We start from the raw sequence: 27,054 nt of genomic DNA, 5'->3' as shown, positions 1-27,054 counted from the left end.
GAACCTGTTGCAACCTTACCTCGTATTTTCTTTCCCCCTTTTTATTTTCTCTCTCCACCGCTTACTAATGAATGCTTCCAACAGTATACAACCCACGCATAGGTAAAGCCTCTTGCACATATATTCCACCACCTCTTGCATAGTTTTTACTCGTAATTTGCATATTCTCAGTTTATTTTTCCCTTTTCTTTCGATATAGTCATACCCTGCGCTAGTATACGGGTCTGTCTATACATGGAGACTATTGCAGCATCGGTAAATTTCCCTTGCACAGTTTTTATTTGCTCTGTCAGGACGTAATTTGTATATTCTCTATGTATTTTCCCTCCTTTCCACATTATGATTTCCTGCAATAATATAAGACATACGTGAGGCTTATAGCAATATCAGTAAACTTCCCATCCTGTTAATTGCAACATCTAAACTTCCCCTTCCTGTCTATTGCAACTTCCCTGAACTTTCCCTTCCTGTCTATTGCAACATCCCTGAACTTCCCCTTCCTGCAATATCATAAGACCCGGCCTATACGTAAAGCCTATTGCAGCATCAGTAAAAGCTTCCCTTGACACAGTATATAATCTGTGACAACGTGTCGTGTGTATATTCCATGTATTTCTTTCCCTTTTTTCCTCCACCCTTGTTTGCGACTTCATACAGTGGTACAGACTCCGCGCGCACACAAAGACTCTCACAACATAAGCTTCACTTCCGTTCATGCATTTACAAACACGTTTTTACCCACCTTCGTGCACTCTCCTGTGTTGCATACTGCAAGTCTACATACAAACGCTTCTTGCAAATTTCATTCATTTCCTGCATTTTTATACTTTCCTCGCACTTTACTTTTTCACCGTGTATAGTCTGCCTGCTTTACCGCCTGCAATATTTATACTTTATCTTGTATTTCCGAAGGTTACTCGTATACCTGCACGTGTCGGCGTGCGTGGAAACTCTTCACTAAGGATCAAGTTCCCCTGAGAATGTATTTGTGATGCTTTTAAAGCCCAGGTTGTCGTTGGCCCAAACTCACGTCCCGACGAACGCCCTTTGGGAGGGGACTCGCTCCCCAGAAGTCCCGTGGGTATGTAAAGCGGATTACCGGGAAAACTTATTGTCATAGTTTTATTTTGTATATTTGTCTATTGTTCTTGTGCGTGGTATTATAGCCTTGTCATCTTTCCCCCGCCCCTCCGCCTCCCTCGTGTGCTGGCTGTGTTGAGTTTTGCCTTTCACAGACCATTTACCATTTACTGCTCCGGCCCTCGCCTCGCTGTGCCGGGGATGAACAGTGTAAGTTCATCATGTGGCGCACCTGGAAAAAAGTTTGGTTAGGGGTTTAACATTAAAGGCGATGTGACAGTTGATATCTTTATTGTATTGATGGGCGGCGGCGGCGACGCGGCTAGTGGTTGTAGGTGATCTTGGGCTGCGGACACTTGGTGACGTACTCGAGCTCCGTGACGGTGACGGTGGCGTCCACGGTGTGCTCGGTGAGGCTGGTGACGGTGGCCGTGGCGTAGTGCAGCTCTGTCTGGAAGGTCGTCTCCGTCACGATGAAGGTGTCGGTGTCCGTGATTGTGACGAAGGTGTTGAAGGTGTCGGTGGCGATGAGCGTCTCGAAGGCGGTGACCTGACTGGTGATGGTGAGGGTGCTGGTGACGCTCTCGTCCACCACGGCCGTCTGGGTGATGACCTGCTCCTGCACCTCTTGGGCTGTGGCCACCAGGTGACTCGTCTGCGTGGCGACGGCCGTGGCCACGTGGGTGACGAAGGTGGTGAGGTAGTCCGTGGCGGTGAGCAGGCTGGTGTGCGTCACCACCTCCGGGGCGGGGAAGAAGGTGACCGTCTGGGTCGTCACCACCGTGTTGGGCACCAGCAGCACGTTTGTCACCACCGCCGTCTGGTGGTCGTACTGAAGGTCAAGCTGCGTCACGGGCTGGTGCGTGGCCAGCAGGCTGGTCCTGGTGACGGTGAGGGTGTCGTGGCGGGGCTCACATGACTCTTGCGGGGCACCGTAGTGGCTGGCGAGGGCCAGGCCCACCAGGCAGCAGTAGAGCAGGGCGCGCAGCATGCTGTGGGCGGAGGGGCGGCGGGTGTGCGTTGCCCGCCGGCCTTTCCCTACCTTTATAGGGGTCACGGCCAGGCTCCGCCCTCGCCGAGGCAGGTCACCGAGAAAGAGTATTGTTGACTGTGGCTGACCCGCCCCGCCCCGCCAATCGCTTTGGCCTCCGTTCGTCCTCACCTCCCCATCACCTCCCCGCCTCACCCCCTCTGTCCTTCTTTTAGACCTGTGTGGCAGCCTCCCGGGCAGGCTGGGGGGCGGCGCTCACATGTTGTCTGAACTTTTGGCCGCTTGCTGCAGGCCTGCCTCCAGCGTATGGACGCAGGTGACCCAGACAGTTGTTGCACAACTTTATACACTTGCGAGACTCGCCGCCGGCTCGGAACAGACGAGTCGTGCACCGTGTTGCTGCGGCACCGTCGGAAGGGTGAGGCCACCGCTTGCCTCTGCTTAAATAACAGAGGCGTTGTGCTGCAATACACGGCGCTATTAAAGACGTCCTTTTCATGCTCTACCAAAAGTTTATATGGAGATTTTCTACAACTCATTATGAAATAAAATTTAATATGACCCCTTTGTATGTGTGCCGGGCTGGACGGGGCTGGGAGGGCAACAAAAGCGTGTATGGTAGAGTGGGGCGTTGTGTCCCGAGAACTCCCCGGAGCGTCCCCAAACAGCCATTGATAATAAACCAAACGTCGGTGTTGATGAATCGATATACTTTTCACGCTGACCTTCCAAGACCTATTTTGAGGAGCCGATCTGAGCCACGAGGCCCCAGGAGAGTCATCTGGCCTCGCTCAAACACCTGCGGGAGGCGACCAGTGAGCCGCCTTGATGTCGCTCGTTATCTGGGGAATCCTGCTACCTGGCCCCGACCCCATCTGTGTGGCGAGGAAGAGGTGCAGGAGGAGGGGGAAGAAAAGAAGAAAAGAAATCGAAATATATGGAGGTGAAGATTAAGAAGAAAAGGAAGAGAGAGAGAGAGAGAGAGAGAGAGAGAGAGAGAAAACGGGGGCGGGTAAGGGTAAGGGGGAAGATAATGAGGTTTTTAATCTAGGCGAACCGTTCTGAAAACCAGTTTAACCGGAAGTTTTACTCGAAAAAATACTTTTCAGATCAAAAACAAAATGTTATTGTGATCGATGAGCCGAAAATTAGTTAGTGATCGTGAAAATTATAATGAGTGAAGCAACACACCAACACTGGAGCCCGCGCCCCCCACCCTGCTCCCTCCCACCCTCCTTCACGCCATCAGGAACCTTCTGGCCTGTGCTGCATAACCACACGCCTTGCTCCTGCCCACCCACCCCCAGTCTTCCCTCAAAGGGCCGCTCCTCCACCCTCCACGCCCACCCTTTCACCTCCGCTTATGAACAGCCTCCCAGGATCAAATTTAGTCCCTGCGGCGTGACAGCGACGGCAAAGAAACAGCAAGAAACTCGTTGTTGAAGCCCAACACGAGACGCCTTCAAAGAAATTTTCGTCGCAACAGCTCCCCAGCGTCCCCGCCTCCATATACCCCTATGCTAGACGTGCGTGGTCAGGGTCAGGTCTTGGTGGAAGGCCAGGTGACCTCCGGTATAAAGGTGTGCGCTGGGCCAACCCCACACTCCCCGCCGCTCGCTGCCATGATGAAGGTCTCCGCCTTCCGCCCGGCGCTTCTGCCGCTGCTGCTGCTGCTGCCCCTGCTGCAGGGGTCCGCGGCGCTGTATTACAAGCCGCGACCGCTTGTGTGCCCCGTGACGCAGGAGGTGGAGCACGTGGACGAGGTGCTGGAGGCGACGCAGCTGGAGTTGTTGGTGACGCCCTTCGTGGTGAGCAAGGTGTCGCTCAACACCGTGTATGAGAGCCGCGCGCTGCCCGTGACCAGCGTGGAGCTGCACACGGTGACGGCGGCGGCGGATCAGCTGGACGTGACGGAGGTGCGGGTGGTGCGGGAGACGCTGCCGCTCACCGCCGTCAAGGTCAGCACCGTGACGCGGGAGGTGGTACACACCAGCCTCAGTTTCTACACCATCACGGCCACCAACTACAACACGGACTTCCTGACGCTCTCGGCCCTCAAGACGCAGCACGTCACCGCCACGGCCCTGGAGACGCTCTGGCTGGCCACCACCGTCACGCAGCACTCCACCAGCGTCTCCACCATCACCGTCAGTGCCGCCACCCTCAGCAGATCCCTCTTCGTGTCCAGCGTCCCCCAAACCGTCACGGCCGCCACGCACACGCACATTGAGACGCGCCAGGTGATCTACACGCACACGCTCACCAAGATGATCACCAGCACGGTCTGCCTCGGCGCCTCGGACGTGTAACGCTCCGATGGACTCCTTTGTTTGTTCGATAATACATGTTACCGCCCCACCCTGCTGTTTTTGTGACCCTGGCTACGGGGAGGGCGATAAAGACACCTTAAGGACCAATAACACTTTCTTCCCCCACCTCAACCTCCTCCCCTTAACGTCCCTTCTCCCCTCCTCTCCCTCTCTTCCTATATTTCCCTCCCATGCTCTCCTCGCCACGCTCTCCCTACCCATCCCTCCCCTCATTTTCTCTCCCCCCTCAGCAAGTGACCAGCCGTTAGGACACATTATAACATTAACCTCGCCCCTAACACCTTCTTCCTCCTCTCTCCTCTCTCTCTCTTTTCCTCCTGCTCCTCTCACTTTCACCCCCCCCCCCCCTTCAGCCAGCGTAATAAGAAACAAGCTGCTCTGTTCTGGCACCCCGATGACCCAAACTCTCCTTCCTCCTCCTCCTCCTCCTCTTCCTCCCTTTAGTCTCCTTCGGTTCCTCAGCATCCTACACTTTTCTTTCTCTTCTGCTTCTCTTATAGACCATATATTTACTCTCTCTCTCTCTCTCTCTCTCTCTCTCTCTCTCTCTCTCTCTCTCTCTCTCTCTCTCTCTCTCTCTCTCTCTCTCTCTCTCTCTCTCTCTCTCTCATGTCCTTTTCTCTTCTATTCTCCTTTATTACCTCGCCCTCCTTCCCTTCCTCCCTTCGTTAGCCACCTTTTCCTCCCTCCCTCTCTCCCTCCCTCCCTTCCTCCCTCTCCCTCCCTCCCTCCACACGTGCACTTCCCTCACGCCCTACAGCTTTAAGTGGCGTCCCTGTGTGTGTGTACCAGTGGACAAAACACACACACACACACACACACACACACACACACACACACACACACACACACACTCTTATTCCCCTTTTTCATTTTAACCTCCCTCGCTCCCTCCCTCCCTCTGTCCTTCGTCATCCTCCCTCGCTCCCTCCCTCCCTTTCCTCCTCCTCCTCCTCCCTCTTTCTCTTTCTCTCCTCCTCCTCCATCTTTTAGTTCTTTTTCTTTTCGTCTCCAAAGATAACATTTGTTCTCCATTAACGTTTTTGTAATTCGTAATGGCACTATGAACTATTATCATTAGTAGTAGTAGTAGTAGTAGCAGTAGCAGTAGTAGTATTCGCCAAGTACTACAACAACAATAATAATAACTACAACTACTACTACTACTACTACTACTACTACTACTACTACCCTCTGGAGTGCATTTGAGTTAAGTGTTTGTACAGCTTATAAGTGTGAGGGAGAGGGAAAGGGCGAGATGGGGATATGAGAGTGGAAAAGTAAGAATACGGAGAGGGAGGTAAGGGAAGGAGAGGAGGTGGAGGGAGAGGGAGGGAATGATGAGAGTGGAGGCAAATGGTGTGTGGAGGAAGGTGAGGGAAGGGACGAGAGAAAATGATACGAGGGTTGTGAGAGGAAAGGAAGGAGTGAAGAGGGAGGGAAGGAGAGAGAGAGAGAGAGAGAGAGAGAGAGAGAGAGAGAGTGTGTGTGTGTGTGTTGTTGTGTGCGTGTTGAGGGTGGGTTTTGGACCTGTCATGATGTCATCTTTAAGCCTCGTGAGTGGGTTAGGTGACAGTGTGCGTTAGTGTGTTGGTCCTTCCCCCCCGCCCCCTCACCTGCCCCACGCACCCCATGACACCTGCGCACTCTCCCATCACTCGCCAGCACATCCCCACATCCATCCCCTTTTAGCTTCGTGCACGTCAAATATTCTCTCTCTCTCTCTCTCTCTCTCTCTCTCTCTCTCTCTCTCTCTCTCTCTCTCTCGGTCTCTCTCTCTCTCTCTGCTCTCTCCTTCCTTCCTTTCCTTTCCCATATCCCTCTGTTCTCTCTTCCCTTTCCTTGCCTCCCATCTCCTCTTCCTTTTCCCTTTCCATCCCTTCACCTTTCCCTTCCTTTCCTTTCCTTTCCTTTCCATTTCCCTTCTTGTTCTTTTCTACCCCTTCACCTTTTCATTCCCTTCCTTTCCCTTCCTTTCCCTTTCCTTTCCCTTCCTTTCCCCTCCTTTCCCTCTCGTATCTGCTCCCCTCACGCATCAATCAGGTAAGCTCCCGTCTCCTTCAACCTGTACGTTGCAACTGACGCCGCCCGTACACCTGTCCCAATCAATTTTTCAGGCAGGTACAGTCACGTCTCCTCTCAAATGTCTTTTCCAGGACTATATTCCTCTTGTTTTCTCTTTTCACGTGTCCTTTTATAACCTGTCAGCTGGGGTTGAGTTATTTTTATGATCTTACATGTATAACTGTCTATATATGTATGAATGTATCTTTCTATCTATGTATATTTATCTATATCTTTTTTTCTCATTCTCTTTCCCTCATCTTTAATTTCCCTCTGTTTGCTTTCTGTTCTATTCGTTTTCACTTTCCTATCCTTTCTCTTCCTTCTCTTTCCTTCAACTTCCATCCTTTCCTTACCTTCCCTCTCCTTTCCTTCCCTTCCTTTGCCTTTCCTTCCCTTCCTTTCCCTTTCCTTTCCTTTCCTTTCCTTTCCTTTCCTTCCCTTCCCTTCCCTTCCCTTCTCTTCCCTTATATCACCATCCCTTTCCTTTCCTCTCCTCCCTTTAAACTCCCATCCCTTCGCATCCCTTCCCTCCCATTGTCTTTCCTTCCCTTCCCTTCCTCGTTTCCTCTCACATCAATCCACTCCACTCACTCCACATCACTCCGCACCATTTCATTCCATTTCCTTTCCCCTCCATTCGCTTCGTCCTCGGCCACTTCAGACTTATTGAACTCCAAAGCGAAGCACCAGTTCCAGCGTCCATCTGACATACGCTGGTGGGGACTCTTTTTTTTCTCTTTCTCTTCATCCGTCAAAGGCTGCGAGGCGGTCTTTTTCTTGTCATTCTTCAGCGCCCAGGACACACGCGGCCGCCGACTCGTGCTTTGCTAATTTGGCGAGGGGTAAAATTCTTGGGCTTTGCAAGTGCGTGGATCTGTGGGTGGGGGTTGGAGGGGTTGTGTGTGTGGCTGTGGGTGGATGTGAGTGTGGAAGAGGGTATGTGGATGTGTGTGGGGGGGAGGAGGTGGGGGTTTGCGGGGAACACACACACACACACACACACACACACACACACACACACACACACTTAATCCTTCCTTCCTGCTTATAACATCCATCCTCATTAAGCCCTCTCCCTCTTACTCTTCCTCCTCCTCCTCATCATTACCATCACTTCCCATCCATTTATTCCTCTTATTTACTCCTCTATCCATTTTTTTCACCATCCTTTTTCATTCCCTTCCCCCATCAATTCGTGGCCAGGGGGATAAGGGGGTGAAGTATCATTTTATCTCGCATTAAACTAGCTTCGTTGCCCCTCACTGCGCTTCGCTTCTCTCTCTCTCTACGAGCAAGTTCGGAAAATATGCAATAATCAGAAAATATTGGAATTGAAGGAGAGTTTTCGGGATGAATGGCGGAAGTTCGGTGTGAGTATCAGTTTTGTGTGTTTTTAATATTGAGGAGGAGGGGGAGGGGGAGGATGAGGAGGAGGAAGGGATGAAAGAGGAAGAGGAGGAGGAGGAGGAGGATATGGTGGTGGGATTCGTATTGGAAGTGGTAAAGGAAGGGAGGAGGAGGAGGAGGAATAGATGAGAGAGGAAGAGGAGCAGGAGGAGGAGGAGGACATGTTGGTGGGATTGGACTAGGAAATGGTAAAGGAGGAAGAGTGAGAGGAACTGGTGGAGAGGTTGAAAGAAGAAGAGGAGGAGGAGGAAGAGGAGGAGGGAGAAGAGGTTGACAGAGGAGAAGAAATAGCCAAAGAGAAGGAAAAGAAGTATAAGTAATAAACAATGGAAGAGAGAGAGAGAGAGAGAGAGAGAGAGAGAGAGAGAGAGAGAGAGAGAGGAGGAGGAGAAAGTCGGGGATTGCCAGAGAGGGAAAGGAGAAAGAAGGGAGGGAAAAGGAGGAGGGAGGGAAGTATAACAATCAAGGGGAGAGGCGGAGAAAACGCGAAGAGGAGGAGAGAAGATATGGAGGAGATTGAGAAGGAGTTAAGAGAGAGGAATAGATGAAGAAAGAGGGAAAGGAGAAAGAAGGGAAGGAAAAGGAGGAGGAGTAATAACAATAAAGACGAGAATATAATACGAAAGAGATAATAGAGGAGTTCAAAGAGGAGGAGGAAGAAGAGAAGGGGGAGGAGATCGTGAGCTTGGCAAAGAGGGAAAGGAGAAAGGAGGGAAGGAAAAGGAGGAGGAGGAGGAGGAGGCGGAGGCTAATACCAATAAAGTCGAGAAGCTAGAAAGGCGAAAACGCATCATCTTACCCTCTTGTGTTACACTCCGGTCGCTTTCCATGTCTGGTTCTCGTCCCTTTCTGTTCCCGCTCTGATCCTGTTGAATGTTCCTTCCTTCCTTCATGCTCTTTGTGGATCTGTTCTCCTCCTCGCTCATCTGTTTCTCTCTTTATTTTATTGTTCTTCTATCTGTTTCTCCTCTCATTATTTTACTTATTTTCGTGTGATTTCCTGATTCCTTCCTTTGTTTCGTATTTCCTCATGCTCTTTGTGGATCTATTCTACTTTTCTGTCATCTGTTTCCCTCTTTATTTTATTGTTATTCTTTCTCTCCTCTTCTATCTGTTTCTCCTTTCATTATTTTGCTTTATTTTCCTTTTGATTTCCTTCCTTTTTCCTACATTTATTCTTTCTTCATCTCTTCCTTTTTATCTATATCGCTCTCTCTCTCTTCTCATTTCCATATCCCTCTTTATTTTATAGTTTTCCTTTCTCTCCTCTTCCTTACTTTCTATTTTCTTCTCTTGTCTGTTCCTTTTTCCTTCCTTCGTTTATTAATTATTCATTCATGCCCTTTATTTCATCTATTGCCCTTTCCTCACATCTATATTCCTCTTTTTTTTATTTTCTTACTTTATTTGTTTTTCATCTCTTCTATCTGACCTTCCTCCCCTTTTACTTTCATTCTTTTCTTATGTATATGTATTATTTTTTCCTCATCTATGTCTCTTTATATCTGTGTTTTTTTATCTCCTTTTCCATCTGTTCCTCTTCCTCTTCTTGTTTCTTTCTCTTCGTATAATATTTTTTTTTCTCCTGTTCCTGGCTTTAAATTTTATATCCAACACTTATTTATTCGTATCTCTATTCCTTTATCTATATGTCTTCCTTTATCTCTTCTTCCAGTTGATTCTCCTTTTTCTTACTTTCTTTCTATTGGTGTAATATCTCTTTTCTCCTATTACTGGCTATAAATTGTATCTAACACCGATTTTTTCTTTGTATTTCTTTTCCTTTCCTCCTATCCCCATTCATCTCTCTCTCTTTGATCTCTTCTTTCTCTTCTTTCTTTATATTTGACTCTTTTCATGTTCACTTTCCATTTTGTCGTTTTTTTCTCTGTATCTATTTCCTTTGCATCTTTCTTTTTTCTCTATTTTTTTTCTCCTCTTTCAATTCGTATGTCTTTTCTCGAATTCTTTTTTTACTTTCCATTTATTTTCAGCTTCTTTCTCTGTGTCTACGTATTTACCTCTCCTCACATCCTACTCTGTCATAAACCTTCTTGCATTTAATAGTGTTGCATCTTCATTCATATTCCTCCTTTCCCTTTGATATCCTCCTCCTCCTCCTCCTCCTCCTCCATATATTTCTCTCACTTCATATTCCCACTCTTGCCTTTCGTTTTAACTTCCTCTTCCTCCTTTCCTTCTTTCATATAACCTGTTGCCTTGGGTGATATCTAGCAGGTTGGGTCCATCCTTACATGTGGTAATATCGTAGTAGTAGTAGTAGTAGTAGTAGTAGTGGTAGTGGTAGTAGTAGTAGTAGTAGTAGTAGTAGTAGTAGTAGCAGTAGTAGAAAAATAATAATAATAATAATAGTAGTAGTAGTAGTACACTAATATCAAACAGGGAGAGGTGGAGAACGTTGGGAAAGGCCTTAAACTTACCCTATGCTAATAATAACTGATAATGATACTGATGATAACACACTAGGTGGGTGCATGTTACTTGCGCGACCTGCCCCCAGCACGTCGTAACCAGCTGCTGCCGGTATACGCGTTCTTGCCTGGCGCCTACCTTTAAAATATTGGCTACTTTTTTATCAACTCGGCAAAATGTGGATAGACCTTTTAATACCTGTTTCCCGAGCGTGTAATGAATTCCCGTGGCCAGTTATTGATCGATTACTCCACGGGAAGCAGATGGGAATTTCAATTACACTTACTTCTTTATTATCTATTTTTCATCAGGATTATAGCCATTACAGGGATGGTATTCGAGGCCCTTAACATTTATTACTCCTATCTGGTTTATTGATGAACTATTATTGGGTGGGTGAACCAATATTACGGGAAGCTGATGAGAATTTCTATACTTTATTTTTATTATTATTTTCATCAACATTTTTAGCTATTACAGATATTATATTCTCTTGCATTTTTACTTACATATACTATTGATAAGTTACTGTATTATTGGCGTGGGAAAACTGATATGAATTACTTTATTACGCGGCATTTATTTTTTTCATTATTTTCATCAACATTATAGCTATTACAGATATTATATTCCTTACATTTTATTATGTATATTATTGATGAGTTACTGTATTATTGGCGTGGGAAAACTGATATAAGAGAAGACGGATGAGAATTTATATACATTTATTTTTGTTATTATTTTCATCAACATTATAGCTATTACAGATATTATATTCCCTTGCATTTTTTACTTACATATACTATTGATAAGTTACTGTATTATTGGCGTGGGAAAACTGATATAAGAGAAGACATGAGAATTTCTATGCATTTATTTTTTGTATTATTTTTCATCAACATTATAGCTATTACAGATATTATATTCCCTTACATTTTATTACTTACATATATTATTGATGAGTTACTGTATTATTGGCGTGGGAAAACTGATATAAGAGAAGACGGATGAGAATTTATATACATTTATTTTTGTTATTATTTTCATCAACATTACAGCTATTACAGATATTATATTCTCTTGCATTTTTACTTCCTTTCTCTTAATCCTTAATTCTTTTGTCTCCCTTCTTTCTCTCTCTCTCTCCCTCTTCCATATACTATTAATGAGTTACTGTATTATTGGCGTGGGAGAACTGATGAAGGAGAAGGCAGATGAGAATTTTTATACATTTATTTTCATCAACATCATAGCTATTACAGATATAGTATTAGACCTCCCCCCGCTTATACTTTTTTCAACTTCCATCTGGTTTATTGAGTTATTTATTGGGGTACGAAGGTTGATATTAGAAGAGACGTGAGAGTTTGTATACATTTATTTTTATTATTATTTTCGTTAACATTATAGCTATTGCAGATATGGTATTCGTCCCCTCCCAATTTAACTATTCCAAGATCACTATCACATGTTTTTATGTTCTTTTATGTAGACCTTTTTTTTACCTCCTGTTGCTGTACTGTTAAAAAAAGAGAAACAACTACACTAAACAACACCAATAATACCGAGACCAAGATAACTCATTCTGATCAACCATTCCAAGATCTCTATCACGGCAAGTCCTTTGGGAGTCGTCACGCCGCCCGCCCTCTCCCGCCCTCGCCCGCCCCCGTCGCCTCACCCTCGCCCCTATCACGCCACCGAGGGACCAGGTGTCAGGTGTATGTCAGGTGCGTTGACCCACAGTTGACCTCACGCCCCCATGGGATCTGGAAAGGTCACTATATAGCTCTTTCCTTCCCTCCCTCTGTTCTTCCTTCCCCCTTTCCCTGCCTTCCCTCCCCTTCTTTCTTTTAACCCTTAATTCTTTTCTCTCTCTCTCTCTCTCTCTCTCTCTCTCTCTCTCTCTCTCTCTCTCTCTCTCTCTCTCTCTCTCTCTCTCTCTCTCTCTCTCTCTCTCTCTCTCTCTCTCTCTCTCCCTTCCTCCCTTCCTTTCTTTTGATCCTTCTTTTGTCTCCCTTCCTTCTCTCACTCTTTATTTCTCGTCTTCATTTATCCTTTCTATCTTCGTCTCCCTTCCTTCCTTTTTACCGTGCACTCCCTTCCTCCCATTCCTATTAACTACCTCCCTTCCTCCTATTTTTTTCCTCTTCCACATTTCCTTCTTCCTATCACTGCTCTCTTCATCCCTTCCTTCTTCCTCATCTTCTTCCCCATCTCTTTTTTTTTCTTTTTCCCTCCCTTATTTTCCCCTCTCCATCCCTCACTCCCTTCTCTCCCTTTTTTTTTGTCCTCTATTTTTCCCCTCTTTTTTCCTCTGCTTATCTCCCTCCTTCTAAATCTTTATTCCTCTCTCCTTTTCTCCCTCTTTCCTCTCTCCTTTTCTCCTTCACCTACCTGTTCCCTCCCTCTCATTATCTACATTTCTTTCTCTGCCAATCCTCCTTTCTTCTCTTCCCTATCCACTGTTTCTCTCTCCTACTACCATCCCTCTCTTCCCTCTCCCTTCTCCCTCTTCTCTTTCGTATTCCTCCATTTCTCTCCCTCGCTTCCCTCCGTCACGAATTTTCTCTCCCTTTCGTTCTTCTCTGTGTCTGATTCTCACCTCCTCCTCTTTTCTCTCTTTCCTCCTCATTTCCTCTCTTTCTCTTTTTCCTCATGTATTTCGGTTCTCTATAACGTTCCCCCTCTCTTCCTTCTTTTCCTTTCTCCCTCCCTTCCCTCTAACTCTTTCTCCCTCTCCCTCTCTCCCTCCTTTCCCTCTTTACCTCTCCATTCCCTCTCCGTGACCTGCAAACGGAGATAAACTGCTCACGGATTGACTCGTTCACAGCCTATATATATTTCTATTTCCAAACCCCATTCGTGTTATTTTGTTCGCGTGTATTGCGTGCGGGTGTGTGTGTGTGTGTCGCATTTACACCCACACACACACACACACACACACACACACACACACACATACACACCGTGAGGTCCACTAAGGAACTTACTAATTGAATTCTCCGAGAAGTTTGGGGATCCTTGTGGGAGGCGAGGATGTGTGTGTGTGTGTGTGTGTGTGTGTGTGTGTGTGTGTGTGTGTGTGTGTGTGTGTGTGTGTGTGTGTGTGTGTGTGTTTCCCCCTTTTAAACATTTCTGCGTCCAAGCACACATATTTGACACGGTTTTCGAAGGAGTTTGGGCATTTTCAGGGCATGCAAGTTTAATGACCCTGGAGGTAGCTCGACTCTTCTTCTGTACTACCATGAACCTGAAAGAACACTCATTAGAACCCGACTGATCTCCTCTGGCCTTTGATTGTAGTTGATATGAGAGACTGAGACGTTTAATAATACCGCCCTCTGTTATACCTGATGTAGTTGAAGCGAAGAGGCGTCTCAGGATGGTACGGAAGGCCCTCGCCAAGCTTTATGCGTGCGTCGGAGTGGTATAAGGTCACTTGGGACTTAGAGGTCAGATAAGGTCATTTGGGTAGTTGAAAATGAGGAAAAACTATCCACCCCATCTCTCTCTCTCTCTCTCTCTCTCTCTCTCTCTCTCTCTCTCTCTCTCTCTCTCTCTCTCTCTCACGTCAAACATCAAAGTTGTTATTGACACGCTGAGCGACATTTTGGAAATCTATTGAGAAGAGTGAACTGCGTTGCGGCCACACTCCGACCACTCCTCCTCCTCCCGCCCTTTCCTCCTCCTCCTCCTCCTCCTCATTGGCAGGACGCAGTGTAGTGGTGGTGGGGGGGGGGAGGGATCACGTTACCTCACGCCATAAGAGAATAGGGAAAAAAACAGGAAATGATGCTTTATGAGTTTAATGACGATGCGTACTGTGATGTAATGGAGGAAGTTATGCAGAGGTGATGGCTTACACTGAGTGATGGCGTACAGAGGAGTATCATGGCAGCTTCTTGGGTGTATATTAATCAATAATAACTTAAAGACATAGGTTGTAGACGTTTTAATGACGATTGAATACAAGAAATGAACTTAAGCAGGTTATGTCTTAACAGTTAACACACACACTGACTACCGCAACGAGAGATGTGTGGGGGGGTCTCTCTCTCTCTCTCTCTCTCTCTGATGACCTCACTTCTTCAATTCAGTTCCGTAATTGTGTCAGTTTCTCTTTTCTTCTCAAATATTGAAGTGAGTGGCTTGCTCGGTCCACTCGAAGCCCATTGGTCAGCTCGTTCAGCTTCTTGAATCCTGATTGGTCGACGCTATCAGTGACCTTAAAATGGGAGACAGTTGAGCACCTGATGAAGTTATAAATCAGAGGAAGAGAGAGAGAGAGAGAGAGAGAGAGAGAGAGAGAGAGAGAGAGAGAGAGAGAGAGAGAGAGAGAGAAATATACCCTCCATGCACCCAACTCACGAATATTTTTTCCATGCATATTTTTTTTCAGTAGTGCTTCGATGGACAAATATTTTCCATTTACATTGCAAACAGGGAAAAGAAGGAAAAATACGAGGAAAAAATATATACATGACCATCGTGAGGGAAAAGGAGGGGGAGGAGGAGGAGGAAGAGGAGGAGGAGGAGGAAGAGGAAGAGAAGGAGGAGGAAGAGGTGGAGGAGGATTGGTGGATCGGAGTAACATTTTGATTATTCCTTAGAGATTACACAAGAGAGAGAGAGAGAGAGAGAGAGAGAGAGAGAGAGAGAGAGAGAGAGAGAGAGAGATTTAAATTTATAGATAACTTTCACGTATATGACACTTTCCACGGCGTTATAATAATAATAATAATAATAATAATAATAATAATAATAATAATAATAATAATAATAATAATAATGCAAAATATGTCAACCGTTAAATGGAAAGGCAAAAGAGAATATCAAGAAAGTGAAATCAGCCTTATTATTCGTAACACTAAAGCTTTATCTTAATCCATCACATTATGTAACATCATTTTCTTTTCTTACGGTTTTCCTCCTCAGCGCCAAACTTTTTCAATGAAGCTCCTCGGCCGGGTGTGCGGAGGGTCTTATCACGCCCGTAACGAGGCTCAGCGCGAAGAATGGTTCATAATAAAAGTTTTAAATGTGTATTACTGACCGCGTTAAAAAGTTCAATATATTATGACCGTAAACTGATGGAACGGCTTTATCTATCTCTCGCTCTCGCTCTCTTGTTCTTGTTCTTTCTCGTTTTTGTGCTTTCTCGTTCTTGCTCTCTCGTTCTTCCTCTTACTGTCTCGTTCTCTCTCTCTCTCTCTCTCTCTCTCTCTCTCTCTCTCTCTCTCTCTCTCTCTCTCTCTCATATAACCAACACAATATCTAACCTTTTATCAACCTTTTCCCACCCTTAACTATATGACCTCTGACCTCGGCTCTCTTCTCTCTCGCAGGGTCAAAGCAACGTGGTCAACGAGGAGCTGTACAAGAAAATCATCAACGGTGGGGTCATATATATACATCTGCCCTCCAAGATAAGGGATGTGTATTTCGTAAGGTACGTTGCTGGTAGTAGTAGTTGTAGTTAAAAACTCGTATTATTGTCATTATTATTAGTAGTAGTAGTAGTACACACACACAACACACTCACACACTAGAAATAAATAAATACAAAGAGGTGTACACACACACACACACACATCAGCTGTCAGCGTTGAGTAAGGCGCTCCCGTGGCTGTGTTTACTTCAACGAGGCGGTGTGCGGCACCTGCTGGCCCGTCTGTGCCCTCAGACGCCATGCCCTACCCCGGGGCTGGCAGCCTCTGTCCCTACAGCCTCCACACTCACTCTTTCTCGCCTACGATACGTGTTTAACATCAGCCGGGCTCTCAGCAAAGCTTAGCCTGGGCGAAAGGCCTCAAGCAGGTGACGGGGAGGGATGAAAACTTTGGCCTGCGACATTGCGACATCCACTGGGGAGGTAGACAGGCAACTCCGCGTCTCCCGCACGCTGCACGCTCCTCTCATTGCGTCTAAAACAAACGTCTAGTTAAGAGACGCAGCCCCGTGGCCCCACAACCAGCCATGGGGGCCCCTCCGCCCCGTGAAGGCTGGACAAAGTCACACTTCTGGCGTTGTCCGATAGCTTGGCAGCGAGCGAGTGTGAAAAGTACCATTACCCGAAGCTCTGTGTGGCGTGCCTTGGAGCAGAGGGCAGCACCTACCGGGTCCGGCCAGGCCGTGACTCATGCCTCGGGCGTGACGTCACGGCCTGCTGCAGCGCCTTTATAAGGCTATGGCAGGGCCGGTAGCCACGCCCGCTGCCCAAGGCCTTGCTGCACACTCTCCCCTGTGTGTATAGACGAAGCCTGGACCTACAAACCCGAGGGCCTGCCCCCCAGAGGCTCTTCCTGGGGGGGAAATCCCTGGACAGGGGTGGCGTGACGTCACGGCCGGGTACGAAAGTGAGAACGGGATGACGCGGCGATGAATGGGTGACTCAAGGAGCAGAGGATTATGGGCTGGCCAGCGCGTTTCCATTGCTTACAGAAGTAGTAACAACTCATGCAGCTGTATTATAGTAGGCATCGTGTGTGTTGGCCCTGCATTGGCCCAGCGAGCCACGCCACAGGCTGAACTAAGGCGTTTCGAGGCTCATTTTTCCTGCTCTGGAAGTGGACGCAGCGTATTTTCAACGTATACAGCAATGGCTCGCAGCCTAGCTCGCCCTCGTCTGTATAGCGACAGGACGGAGCAGGACACAGTCTGGGAGTGTTCTGCAGCCCGCAAAAAAGACAGAACTGTTCCGGCAGCCACTCGCTTTGATAGACACCGTCCCGTCGTAGTACAACACCTCAGTTACTAGGGGATTCCAGCACCTCCGGATGTACTCCCTACAGAGAAGGGATAGCTATAGTATATTCTCCCAACTTTACCTTTACCTTCTTTCTCAGGAATGGATCGAGATGATGACCCAGCCAGACCTAGCAACCACCAGCCAGCCCCCCTCCTCGTCACCGCCGCCGCCCATCTCAAGACAAGAGTTGCGAGACGAGGACAGAAAGTAGAGAAGAGGGAGATAAGGCAAGATACAAGAGGCATCAAAAGTGTACTAATTTGCTGTTATTTTAGTGTGTTCCAACCTCCTCCTCTTCTTGCCTCTTTCGTACATTCTAGCTCCGTCCTGTAACTTGTCTTATATGATATGGCAGTGTTTGGTATAGTGCTTATAAGAAGGGATCATAGCTGTATTAATTTGCTGTTCTCTTAGTCTTCTTAATTCATCCTCTTCCTCCTTCTCTCACCGCCGTTCCCTTTTCACCGCTCTCAGAAGTTTTGCGTCACGGGCCGTGCGTCACACACTCCCGCGTAACTTCACCTAACTTCGCTTCGTCCACCGCCCGCCACCTGTTGATATCTAAGTGCTGACCCTTATGGCGGCAGCTCAAGTTTGTCTTCGTCCCGCAACCGTTAACTTTTTATATTGTTTGGTATAGCGCTCGAGAAGGGATCAAAGGTTTGACTAATTTGCTGTTCTCTTAGTCATTTCCACCCTCTTCCTCCTCCTCCTCTTACCTCTTTCTCTACTCTGCCTTCGTCCCGCAACTCTTCAACTTGGCCTTCATAATGGCAGTGTTAGCTGTAGTGCTCTTGAAAGGATCATAAGTCCATAATATGCTGTTTTCTTAGTCATTTCCACTCCTCCGACTCCTCTTACCTTACCTCTACCAACTTTCTTCGGTGGAATGTTGATTAGCGCGAAGGAAAGAGTCCAAGGTGTTATTTTACTGTAGTTTCTTCCTCCTCCTCCTGCTGTTCTTCCTCCTGTCTTGCCCTTCCCACTTCTCTCTCCTCAGTTAAATCTCTCCCAATGTTAAATGTTCTCTCTTTGGCGGCTTTCCAGCGGGACTTGTAGGGCAGGGCAGGGCGACGCGGTGATCTATGAAAGTCCACTTTGTTATGTTTTGTTGTAGGTTTAGATTGTTTATAGATATGAGAGAGAGAGAGAGAGAGAGAGAGAGAGAGAGAGAGAGAGAGAGAGAGACCAGCATTTGTGGTCTTCATTAACCATGTGAGTGACAAACATAATTACTTCGTCTCTATTATTTTAAGTAAATATTCTAGTCAGAAATGAGTAAATAGAGGAGGTATGGAAGAAGCATTTAAAATCTGTCATGAGTGTAGGAGGGAGAGCAGAAATATTGGAGTAAATATAAATGTAGGGCAGCGGTGTCCACAGGGGAAGGTAACGAGGGTTAGCTAAAGGAGGCAATAATGAAGTTAAACCAGGAAAGGTCCCTTGCATGGAGAGGAAAGTTGTGTGTGGGTATGCTATTTACCATTGCATGCAGAAGGATGAGGTGCAAAAAAATAAAGAAAAAACACATTGTTGTGCCTCTGTTAAAAAGAGAATGGATTGGGGATGATTATAACATCTCAGGATGCAAGGAAAGATGTATGGAAGAGCTATAAAGAAAAGTGACAGCAAGGATTAATAAAAGGTCATGATAATACAGGGTGTGGGAGTGTTCTAGGCAGCAACAGATGAAGCAGTGAGTGTAATGAGATGACTACATATTGTCATATCTATCTTGTATACATTTCTGTCTTTGTCTTTTCACACCATACTTCCTGTAGTGCTTAAGGGAGGGAGAGGGACAAGGGAGTGATTCCATCTCTTCTATGCCCCTTATCCTACAACAGAGCTGATGGAGGGCAACACTAAGTTATCACAATATCTAATAAAATGTAGGATAGAATGGATAGAATTGTTGTCTTATTTCTTCTTTACATAAGCCCCCAAACACAATTTACATAATGTCCAGTTTTTCATTTTGTTCCTTTTTATCACAGGGGAGAATGTGGAGCTAGGCTGAAAGGAAGAACGGAAGACAGACCAAACTAGGTGATCTTCAGCTCTGTGGTAACTGGACAGCTGGCAAGGAGCAGATTCATATAAGTATCTTGTCATTATTCACTCTTCATTATCCCCTTCTTCATTAAAGCCCATGTCTCAGAGCCACATAGCAATACTGAGCTGATGCATGTTTAAAATACTTTTCCTATTTTCAGTGGAATGCTCCTATTAATCAGCAGTCCTGCTATCTCTCCATTAACCTTCATGTTGCTACCCATGTTCTTACTGCTCCTTCCACTCCACCTTCGCTCTCCAAGACATCATAGATAGGAAAACTGTTTCACTTTTGTTACACCATTAGCATTTCTGTAGTTTCTGCTTCTTCCTTTCCTGGTTGGCAGATCACCTCCATTGATTCTTTCTACACATGCTGGACAGCAAAAATCTACCATTTTCAAGTCTCTCAGTAAATTCACAAGCAAATGTTGAGTACAGTGCACCAACTAACCATCACCTTACTGATATAGTATTTTAACTGGAGTAAAAATGGCTGTGACTTTAGCAATTGCAATATTCTACTCTGAATTTCTATGTTTAATGGGACAATAAATGTTAAATCTGTACAGGAATGGTAAAAAAGTTTAAGAAATAGCACAAAATGCATGAAATCTGCACTAATAGGTAGGTCAAAAAACTCCATAATAGGCTACCTCAAAAAGCCCCCAGAGAGAAAGACTAATAACATTATTAAATCAAACAAGATGAGTGTCCCCAGCCATATCTTTAATGAACATACTACATACTTTCAAAATATATACAAAAAAAACTATAACAACTATTAAGTAATTTGTTTCTACACCCTGAGACAAGTTGGATAGTTGATAAAGCTAGAATGTCATCAATATTCATGTTGAACTGTTCCTTCTTTCAGGTGTGGTGCACTGCAGGGCCTGCCAGCTGTCACAGCCCTCTAACAAGCCCAAGGATGGCATGACTCCTTACACTTAGTGATGGGACATCCTGGTGCTGTCTGGAGAGAAAAGGGAAGATGTTAACTTGGGAAAGAATTTTGGCTGCTCCACGTAACTCTATGGGAAAATATGGACAGGCATTGACCACAGAGTTAAAGACTAGAGTGTGCGTCAGAGTCCAGGATACACACCCATCGCAGTTGCTCCAAGTTGTCAGCCGCCTTACTGGACCCAAAGATCTACAACAGACGAAAAATCATTTAACACACACAACTCATACTTGATTTCCTGACACTATTATTTGATATTAAGAAAAACTGGGGCCGGCATGGTCTTACTAGGGGAAATTCTGCATTGCATTGGTATAATTTTGTAACTAATGTAATTATTAATATATATTCATGTTCCCAGGCAACTCTGACCCTCTAGAAGTTTCACATACCAACATAACTGGAAAAGTGTGAAGATTCAGAAATTGTGCTTGAATATGTAACCCTATTAAAAGCAGTAGAGCAATGAAGAATAAAAAACAAATAAGTGGGAAAAAATATTCATGTTTGTATACAAGTGATTACATGTAGTTACAAATTTATGCTAATGCAATACAGAATTTCCTCGGGAAGATATTGACGTCAAATTTTCTTATCAAATAGTAGTGTCAGGAAATCAAGTAAAAGTGAGGCGTAGGACTTAGTCGGTTGTGATCTTTGGACCCAACAGATGACCGATTGCTTGGAGCGGTGCCGACACTCAGGCTGTGTATCCCTGGGACAGACGCACACACCAGGTCTTCAACTCTGTGGTATTAACACCATGGGAACTTCTCATTACATTCAGTGGACTAAGTACTCTACTAACCATATGTCTGAGAATAAACAGACTACTGAAATGACCACTTTGTTTCTTTATAAACCAAATATCTTATAATACTATATATATATATATATATATATATATATATATATATATATATATATATATTATATATATATATATATATATATATATATATATATATATATATATATATATATATATATCATACACACCAGGCCTCTTACACCAGGCTCACCCACCTCCATCAATACATCAACCTCACCCTCAAAACAACTGGTTATAGAGGCAAAAATATCACAACAGCACACACACCGCTTTAAACTAGACCATGAGAACTAAGCTATGGGTGGCCTGGACATGACGAAGGATAAGAGACACTAATGGTTCACTGGGCAATGTTTTCCCCTCACTACATCACACATCACCTGTGACTCCTAACCAAAATGTAAGCAGAGTTGAGTGGTATCCAGAGAGTTCACTGCACTAACCTGCATAATATGACCATCATGCACTGCACATCATTGGTACAGTTGCAGAAATGAGTTCCTGTACCCACTGTGGTAAGCCTTCCCTCCAACCGGCAACGTCGTGGTAGTACTACTTGAGTGTTGTGAATGAACGGTGTTCGGTTGTGAGTGGCGGAGAGGTTCACTGCTATTCAGGAAGTGTAAGGGAGGCTTTATTCATAATTAAGAGGTGAAAATAAATGTAGCATGCATATGTAACACATGTTAAACCAAGATATCACTACAAAATAATAACAGCAGAGAGAAGACGAGACGTATTATCTAGAGTCGAGACTTTGATGTTCCGCTCCTCCATCAGCGTGAACGTGTGCACACTGGCAGTAATAGCATACAAGAATGTGAAAAACCATGAACACCTCCCACAATGAACGTGAACCTGATCAAATGTTTGATGTCCATTTACTACCTACACCCTGGCGTTAAAAAACAATATTACTTAACTAAAAGGAGCAAGGTCCACAAACTATTGCATGAAGTATGTTATACGCACTCAGCCATGGTGGGCGTCACGTGACCACGGTTTTTAATCACACCACCTAAATTATACCCTTACAGTTGAAGGACCATCAACTCCAAATAAGTATATGCCACTTTACCACGGCACTGCCATGATTCACTATAGTAAGTTAACAGTAACCCACAGCAACCTCTTACATGTGGGTTTCTGCTCTCATAACAGTGTGAACTTTTGAATGGTGGTGTAGTGGGCAGGCAAGCAAACCGTCGAATACTCTCTCCCTCGTGTCTGAAGGAGAGAGAGAGAGAGAGAGAGAGAGAGTGTGTGTGTGTGTGTGTGTGTGTGTGTGTGTGTGTGTGTGCACACGTTCACACGTGAATGCTGATGGAGGAGCGGAACATCAAAGTCTCGACTCTAGATAATACGTCTCGTCTTCTCTCTGCTGTTATTATTTTGCAGTGATGTCTTGGTTTAACATGTGTTACATACGCATGCTACATTTATTTTCACCTTTTAATTATGAATAAAGCCTCCCTTACACTTCCTGAATAGCAGTGAACCTCTCCGCCACTCACAACCGAACACGACGAACACCGTTCATTCACAACATTTGAGTAGTACTACTGCGACGTTGCCGGCTGGAGGGAAGGCTTACCACAGTGGGTACAGGAACTCATTTCCACAACTGTACCACTCAATGGCATGTTTACACGTGGCTAGGGAGTCACTGGTGACTCTTGATGCATTGTTACTGTCTCCTATCCTTGGTTGCAGCCATGTCACTCACTACCTCAGAGGTTCTCATACTCCATGGTTCAGAGTAGTGTGATAGCTTTGCCTCTATAACCAATAGTTGCAAGGGGTGGCTTTGATGGGTTTGGTAATGTGTTGACAGCAGTGGATGAGCCTGGCACTAAAGGCCTGAGTGTGGATGCAGCCACAGTATCTTCTCAGTAAAAGCCTTGGAACAACCATCACACCAAAGACTTCATCAACTCCTTGGGTAAATTCTGTATTACTCTGCCCAATTCAGTCAAGATTCATTAATCAGCTAAAGAAAAGTAGTGATAGAAGGATCTCAAATGGGAAGAATGGGTGAGTCATGGGGTGGCAGCACCAATTATCGCTTTTTACATGGACTTGTGTCATGGAAATACAAATAATAATCTCACTGATGATAACATTATTCAGGCACCAGTGGACTTTATTGGTGAGATCCTACTGTAGCTCTAGATCTTAAATTTTACACTGTAAACTATTTACTTAACTTGTTTTATCTCTGAATCCAATAAAGATTTTTACTGTAGTTTCATGAAAGACTTTTCTTTAATTTACTTTATAATTACCCTTTGAGAAAATTTCATACTGTTAAAAAATCATTACAAACTGTGGTGGAAGGGAACATGATGACAATCAGGGTGGATGTGGAGGGTGTAAGAGAATTATTCCTAAAACAACTGGCTGCATGCTTCACATTACCTTGAAGGAAGGCTGATGGGACTGAGGCGTGCAGGGACAGCGTGCTGATAGGTGACGGAAATGCTGCAACTTCCACCTTCGTGGCATTCCGAGGGGCAGACCAGAAAACCCTCTGCAAATTCATTACAGTGAGTCAATAGTTTTTTTTTAATAATTCTTATTAGTTTCCCTAAATGAGTAAATTTTTTTGTGGGGTGGGTGGAGGGGCTTACAACTTCTACAAACGCAGGCAGTGTGTGGTGTCACTCATTTACAGCTCCCGAACCCTGACCACTTGCCAGGCACACAGCCGTATTCACATTCACATGGATTCACACACTGCAAATGCTAATACTAAACTTATCAAACAAACACTATATAAAAATAATGTTTGGCATGTTTACAATGGGCCTAATAAGATATGCAAGATTATATGACAAAAATACACCTGTATGTTATGTATATAGTGTGCTGCCCGCTACTGATGATGCCTCAGTACACTCACTGATGCATATATGTGAAAATAAACACGAAACTAATGAATTTACTGGCCAGAGAAACAGTTTACTGCACACAGCAATTGCCTACTATGGGAACAAGTCAATCACATGCATGTAAAAAATTTCAAAAAAAGGCACAATGCAGCACTTGTACATTACAGTGTTGTATATGATATTGAAAGGAGACACTGCAGCACCTTGGGCAAAAAGACATGGTTTTACAGATATGCAAATTGAAGTTAAGGTATCACTGCAACAATGCACAAAACTCATACACTATTAGAGACAACTGGCCTGCTATCTTCAGGGAGTGGAGCTCATACCTTCAAGTAGTCACTGAGCTGCACTACCATGTACACTATAGACGTCGTGCTGTGGTTTGCTTGAATTCGTAAATTCAAAATAGCGTCATCTCAGTCAGCTGGTATATTTCATCACTATGTTGTCTAGTGTGTTAGTGGGGTCTGGCACGTGTCTGACATCCCTCGCAGCCCTCCAACAAGCCGCTTCTCAGTCCACCTCTATCATTTCATCTATGAAAACAATGCATAATGTATCTATCTACTCTTCTCATCCTCACTCATAATTATAATGATAATAAAAATAATAACATTAATAATAATAACTACAATAAAAATAATAATAATGACAATAATAATAATGATATTCAAATTTACTTTCCTAACTATAATCAACTCCTTGTTTCAGTCCCTCATCTCCTTAGTTCCCTTGGCTCACTGGTCTCACCTCGTTCTCTTGTCGGTCATCTCTTCGGCTCACTCTTTCATCTCAGTGCTCTCTCTCTCTCTCTCTTTCTCGCTGCTCCCCTGGTGTACTGGTGCAGGGAGCCATTGCAGAGGGCCATGAGGTGGGGGTGGGTGGGCACTCCCTCACCAGCTGTGGGTTGGCCCAGGACACAGCTGACTGCAAGGCTAACATGATACTTCGGTGACTCCACGCCCAGCCTGTAACCATGGGGCAGCAGTTAACAAGACTGGATCTTATCACTCATGTGTAAGAGGATGAGAAATGAATAAAATAAAAACTAATCTTCCTTCCAGTAGTCTGAAAATTCTAGTTACCTGTCCAAATTCTTGCAATCCGTTTACAAATACAGTCTCACAATAATCAATGAATACCAGTATGTTCATGTGATTTCAGTTGCTGTGTGACTGAAATAAAAATCAAACAAATGCTGTTCACAGTAACAGTAACATATAAGTTTATGTGGAAATAAGAACTTAATGGACTTTACATTATTATAAGTGTATGTAAAAATATGAACTTCTTGTCATGTCTCCTCCTCCACAACAAATATCATCCTAGAAGTAATGCTACAGTCGTATGACAGTGCCCTAAGCTGGTCCGTGGCCTAGTGGTCAGTGCGCCTGGCTACTGTTCCATAGGCCTGGGTTCGAATCCTGGAATCTCAGAAATTAGTAAACTACACCAGCAACAGCTATGAGTGACGAGCGGCATGACAAAACCTATCAGGGAACGGTTTCAGCCACCAGTGACGAGCGGCATGACAAAACCTATCAGGGAACGGTTTGAGCCACCAGTGACGAGCGGCATGACAAAACCTATCAGGGAACGGTTCCAGCCACCAGTGACGAGCGGCATGACAAAACCTACCAGGGAACGGTTTCAGCCACCAGTGACGAGGGTGTCATTCTGGAGTATTAATGTGCCATGAATGAAATCCAATACAACTTCCTAAAAACATTTCCGGCATTATCAATCTGAGGAACCAATTGATGGGGATGAAAATGTTGTCACGCATTAATAAAACCGATCTTGACCACTGCGGGACCAACAAAACTATAGCAAAAACATTCCTTCAGCTGGCAAGGGATGTATAATTTCACCATCTTTTGCGTTATTCTCGTATCATAAGCCATTCTACCCCTACTAGCGTGATCTTTAAGTCCTCTCCGTGCCTTGAAGTATATATGTGGGAAGCTTATCGTGTCCTATTTTGTGTTAATAGCGTAAAATTGAAGATATTACCGAGTGTTGTGACCGCCATCCTCCCGCGTTCCTCTTCTTCTTCTTGTGACTCGTATATGGTAGACCATTTTTGGCCGCGCCTTGCAAACACTCTCTTGTATTTCCCTGTCTGTCTGTCTACTTTTTCTCTCTCTGTCTGTCTCTCCCTCTTGTATTTGTTTCTCAGCCATGCCGGACATCTTACCACCTGTGAACGTTCCCCTTACAGCCAGCCAATGAGCTCTGGAAAGTTAAATGTAAAGAGCTCAGCGACGTGAAGCTTGAGATATTCAGTCAAAGGATGGCTTATTCATTCAGACATTCACTGCCAATTCAGGCTAATCTGAATGTGGCGCAGCGCTTCAAGACGTACATCATTCTAGATCAACCCTTGCTATATATTGTTAGGTAACCATTTACGTGTTCCAGGTCATATTCTGAGAAAAGAACACAAACCAGTGGTGAGTACATACTAACCTTGGTACTCAGCTTGGAGATGACCACAGGCAGGTATCCATTTGTAAGTGGACATTATTACCTATTATTTAGATCTACAAAAGGGCACCAAGGGGAAACAAAAAAATAAGACCCAAACAGTCCACTCCAGGCATAGACACATCATGGAAACAGTAAAAAAAAAAATAGAGAGAGAGAGAGAGAGAGAGAGAGAGAGAGAGAGAGAGAGAGAGAGAGGCAAAAATCTAACACCTAATGAATTAACCACAAGTGGGCATAGGCTTGTAGGTATTTGATAAGGCATTGGTAGAAATTGTATTTGGTAAGACACAGGTAGAGGTTGTAAGTATCTGGCTTAGGCATTGGTAGATGTTGTTTGGTAAGGCTTTCATACAGGTTGTGTTGGCAATATTTCCATGTATAGTTTTAAGAGTAAAGTGATAGATCAACAAAGTTTCTGCAACATGAAAAACACTCGTGCGAACCCGACTGCTGCTTTGTGGCATTAGGAAATAGCTATCACGAGCTGAGTGTTGTTCGTCAGATTCTATAGAGGTGTGCCACGCAAGTCAAGGGAACGAGGCAGAGGACGCAGACAATACCACTCAAGACTTTGGGGTCCAGACGATGGCTAGCGACTACAACCCTTGCGCTACATTTATGCTGCTGACTGAGAATGCAAGAAAAGATTTTATTGAACTTTCTTTGTACTTATGTATATTTGTTTATTCTGTACAGAGATCAGTATTTATTACCCTTACTGCAAGCATGATAGTTTATGTAACACTGTCTCCCCTCA

At 44.9% G+C, this 27,054-nt stretch overlaps 1 protein-coding gene and 2 long non-coding RNA genes across 5 annotated transcripts; 1 reads left to right on the top strand and 2 right to left on the bottom strand.

The window, feature by feature from the left end:
- Positions 1-1,159: 1,159 nt before the first annotated feature.
- On the bottom strand, positions 1,160-2,594 carry LOC126983363 (uncharacterized). The gene has a single exon (XM_050836102.1). The coding sequence runs from the start codon at positions 2,069-2,071 to the stop codon at positions 1,403-1,405; it is 669 nt and encodes a 222-aa protein (XP_050692059.1). The 5' UTR covers positions 2,072-2,594; the 3' UTR covers positions 1,160-1,402.
- Positions 2,595-11,910: 9,316 nt separating this feature from the next.
- On the top strand, positions 11,911-17,292 carry LOC126983366 (uncharacterized). The gene is made up of 3 exons (XR_007735818.1): positions 11,911-12,038; positions 15,657-15,760; positions 17,157-17,292. It is a non-coding gene; the product is annotated as an uncharacterized LOC126983366 (long non-coding RNA).
- LOC126983364 (uncharacterized) lies at positions 14,398-26,295 on the bottom strand. Of its 3 annotated transcripts, XR_007735814.1 has the most exons (6): positions 25,821-26,228; positions 24,558-24,775; positions 24,134-24,343; positions 23,332-23,443; positions 17,145-20,090; positions 14,398-14,536 (listed from the first exon to the last, which is right to left on the bottom strand). It is a non-coding gene; the product is annotated as an uncharacterized LOC126983364 (long non-coding RNA). The 3 variants fall into 3 exon arrangements; XR_007735816.1 differs by lacking the exons at positions 14,398-14,536; positions 25,821-26,228 and adding an exon at positions 26,277-26,295 and having other exon boundaries at positions 19,829-20,090; XR_007735815.1 differs by lacking the exons at positions 14,398-14,536; positions 25,821-26,228 and having other exon boundaries at positions 19,829-20,090; positions 24,558-25,017.
- Between the last annotated feature and the right edge of the window lie 759 nt (positions 26,296-27,054).

Source organism: Eriocheir sinensis, chromosome 53 (genome assembly GCF_024679095.1).
Source record: "Eriocheir sinensis breed Jianghai 21 chromosome 53, ASM2467909v1, whole genome shotgun sequence".
In the NCBI taxonomy this organism is placed as follows: Eukaryota; Metazoa; Arthropoda; class Malacostraca; order Decapoda; family Varunidae; genus Eriocheir; species Eriocheir sinensis.
Note: the sequence above shows the minus strand (reverse complement) of the source record. Positions and strands in the feature narration are given on the sequence as shown.

Coding starts and splice junctions, on each gene's coding strand:
- LOC126983363 (XM_050836102.1), bottom strand. CDS start 2,071: ATGCTGCGCGCCCTGCTCTACTGCTGCCTGGTGGGCCTGGCCCTCGCC.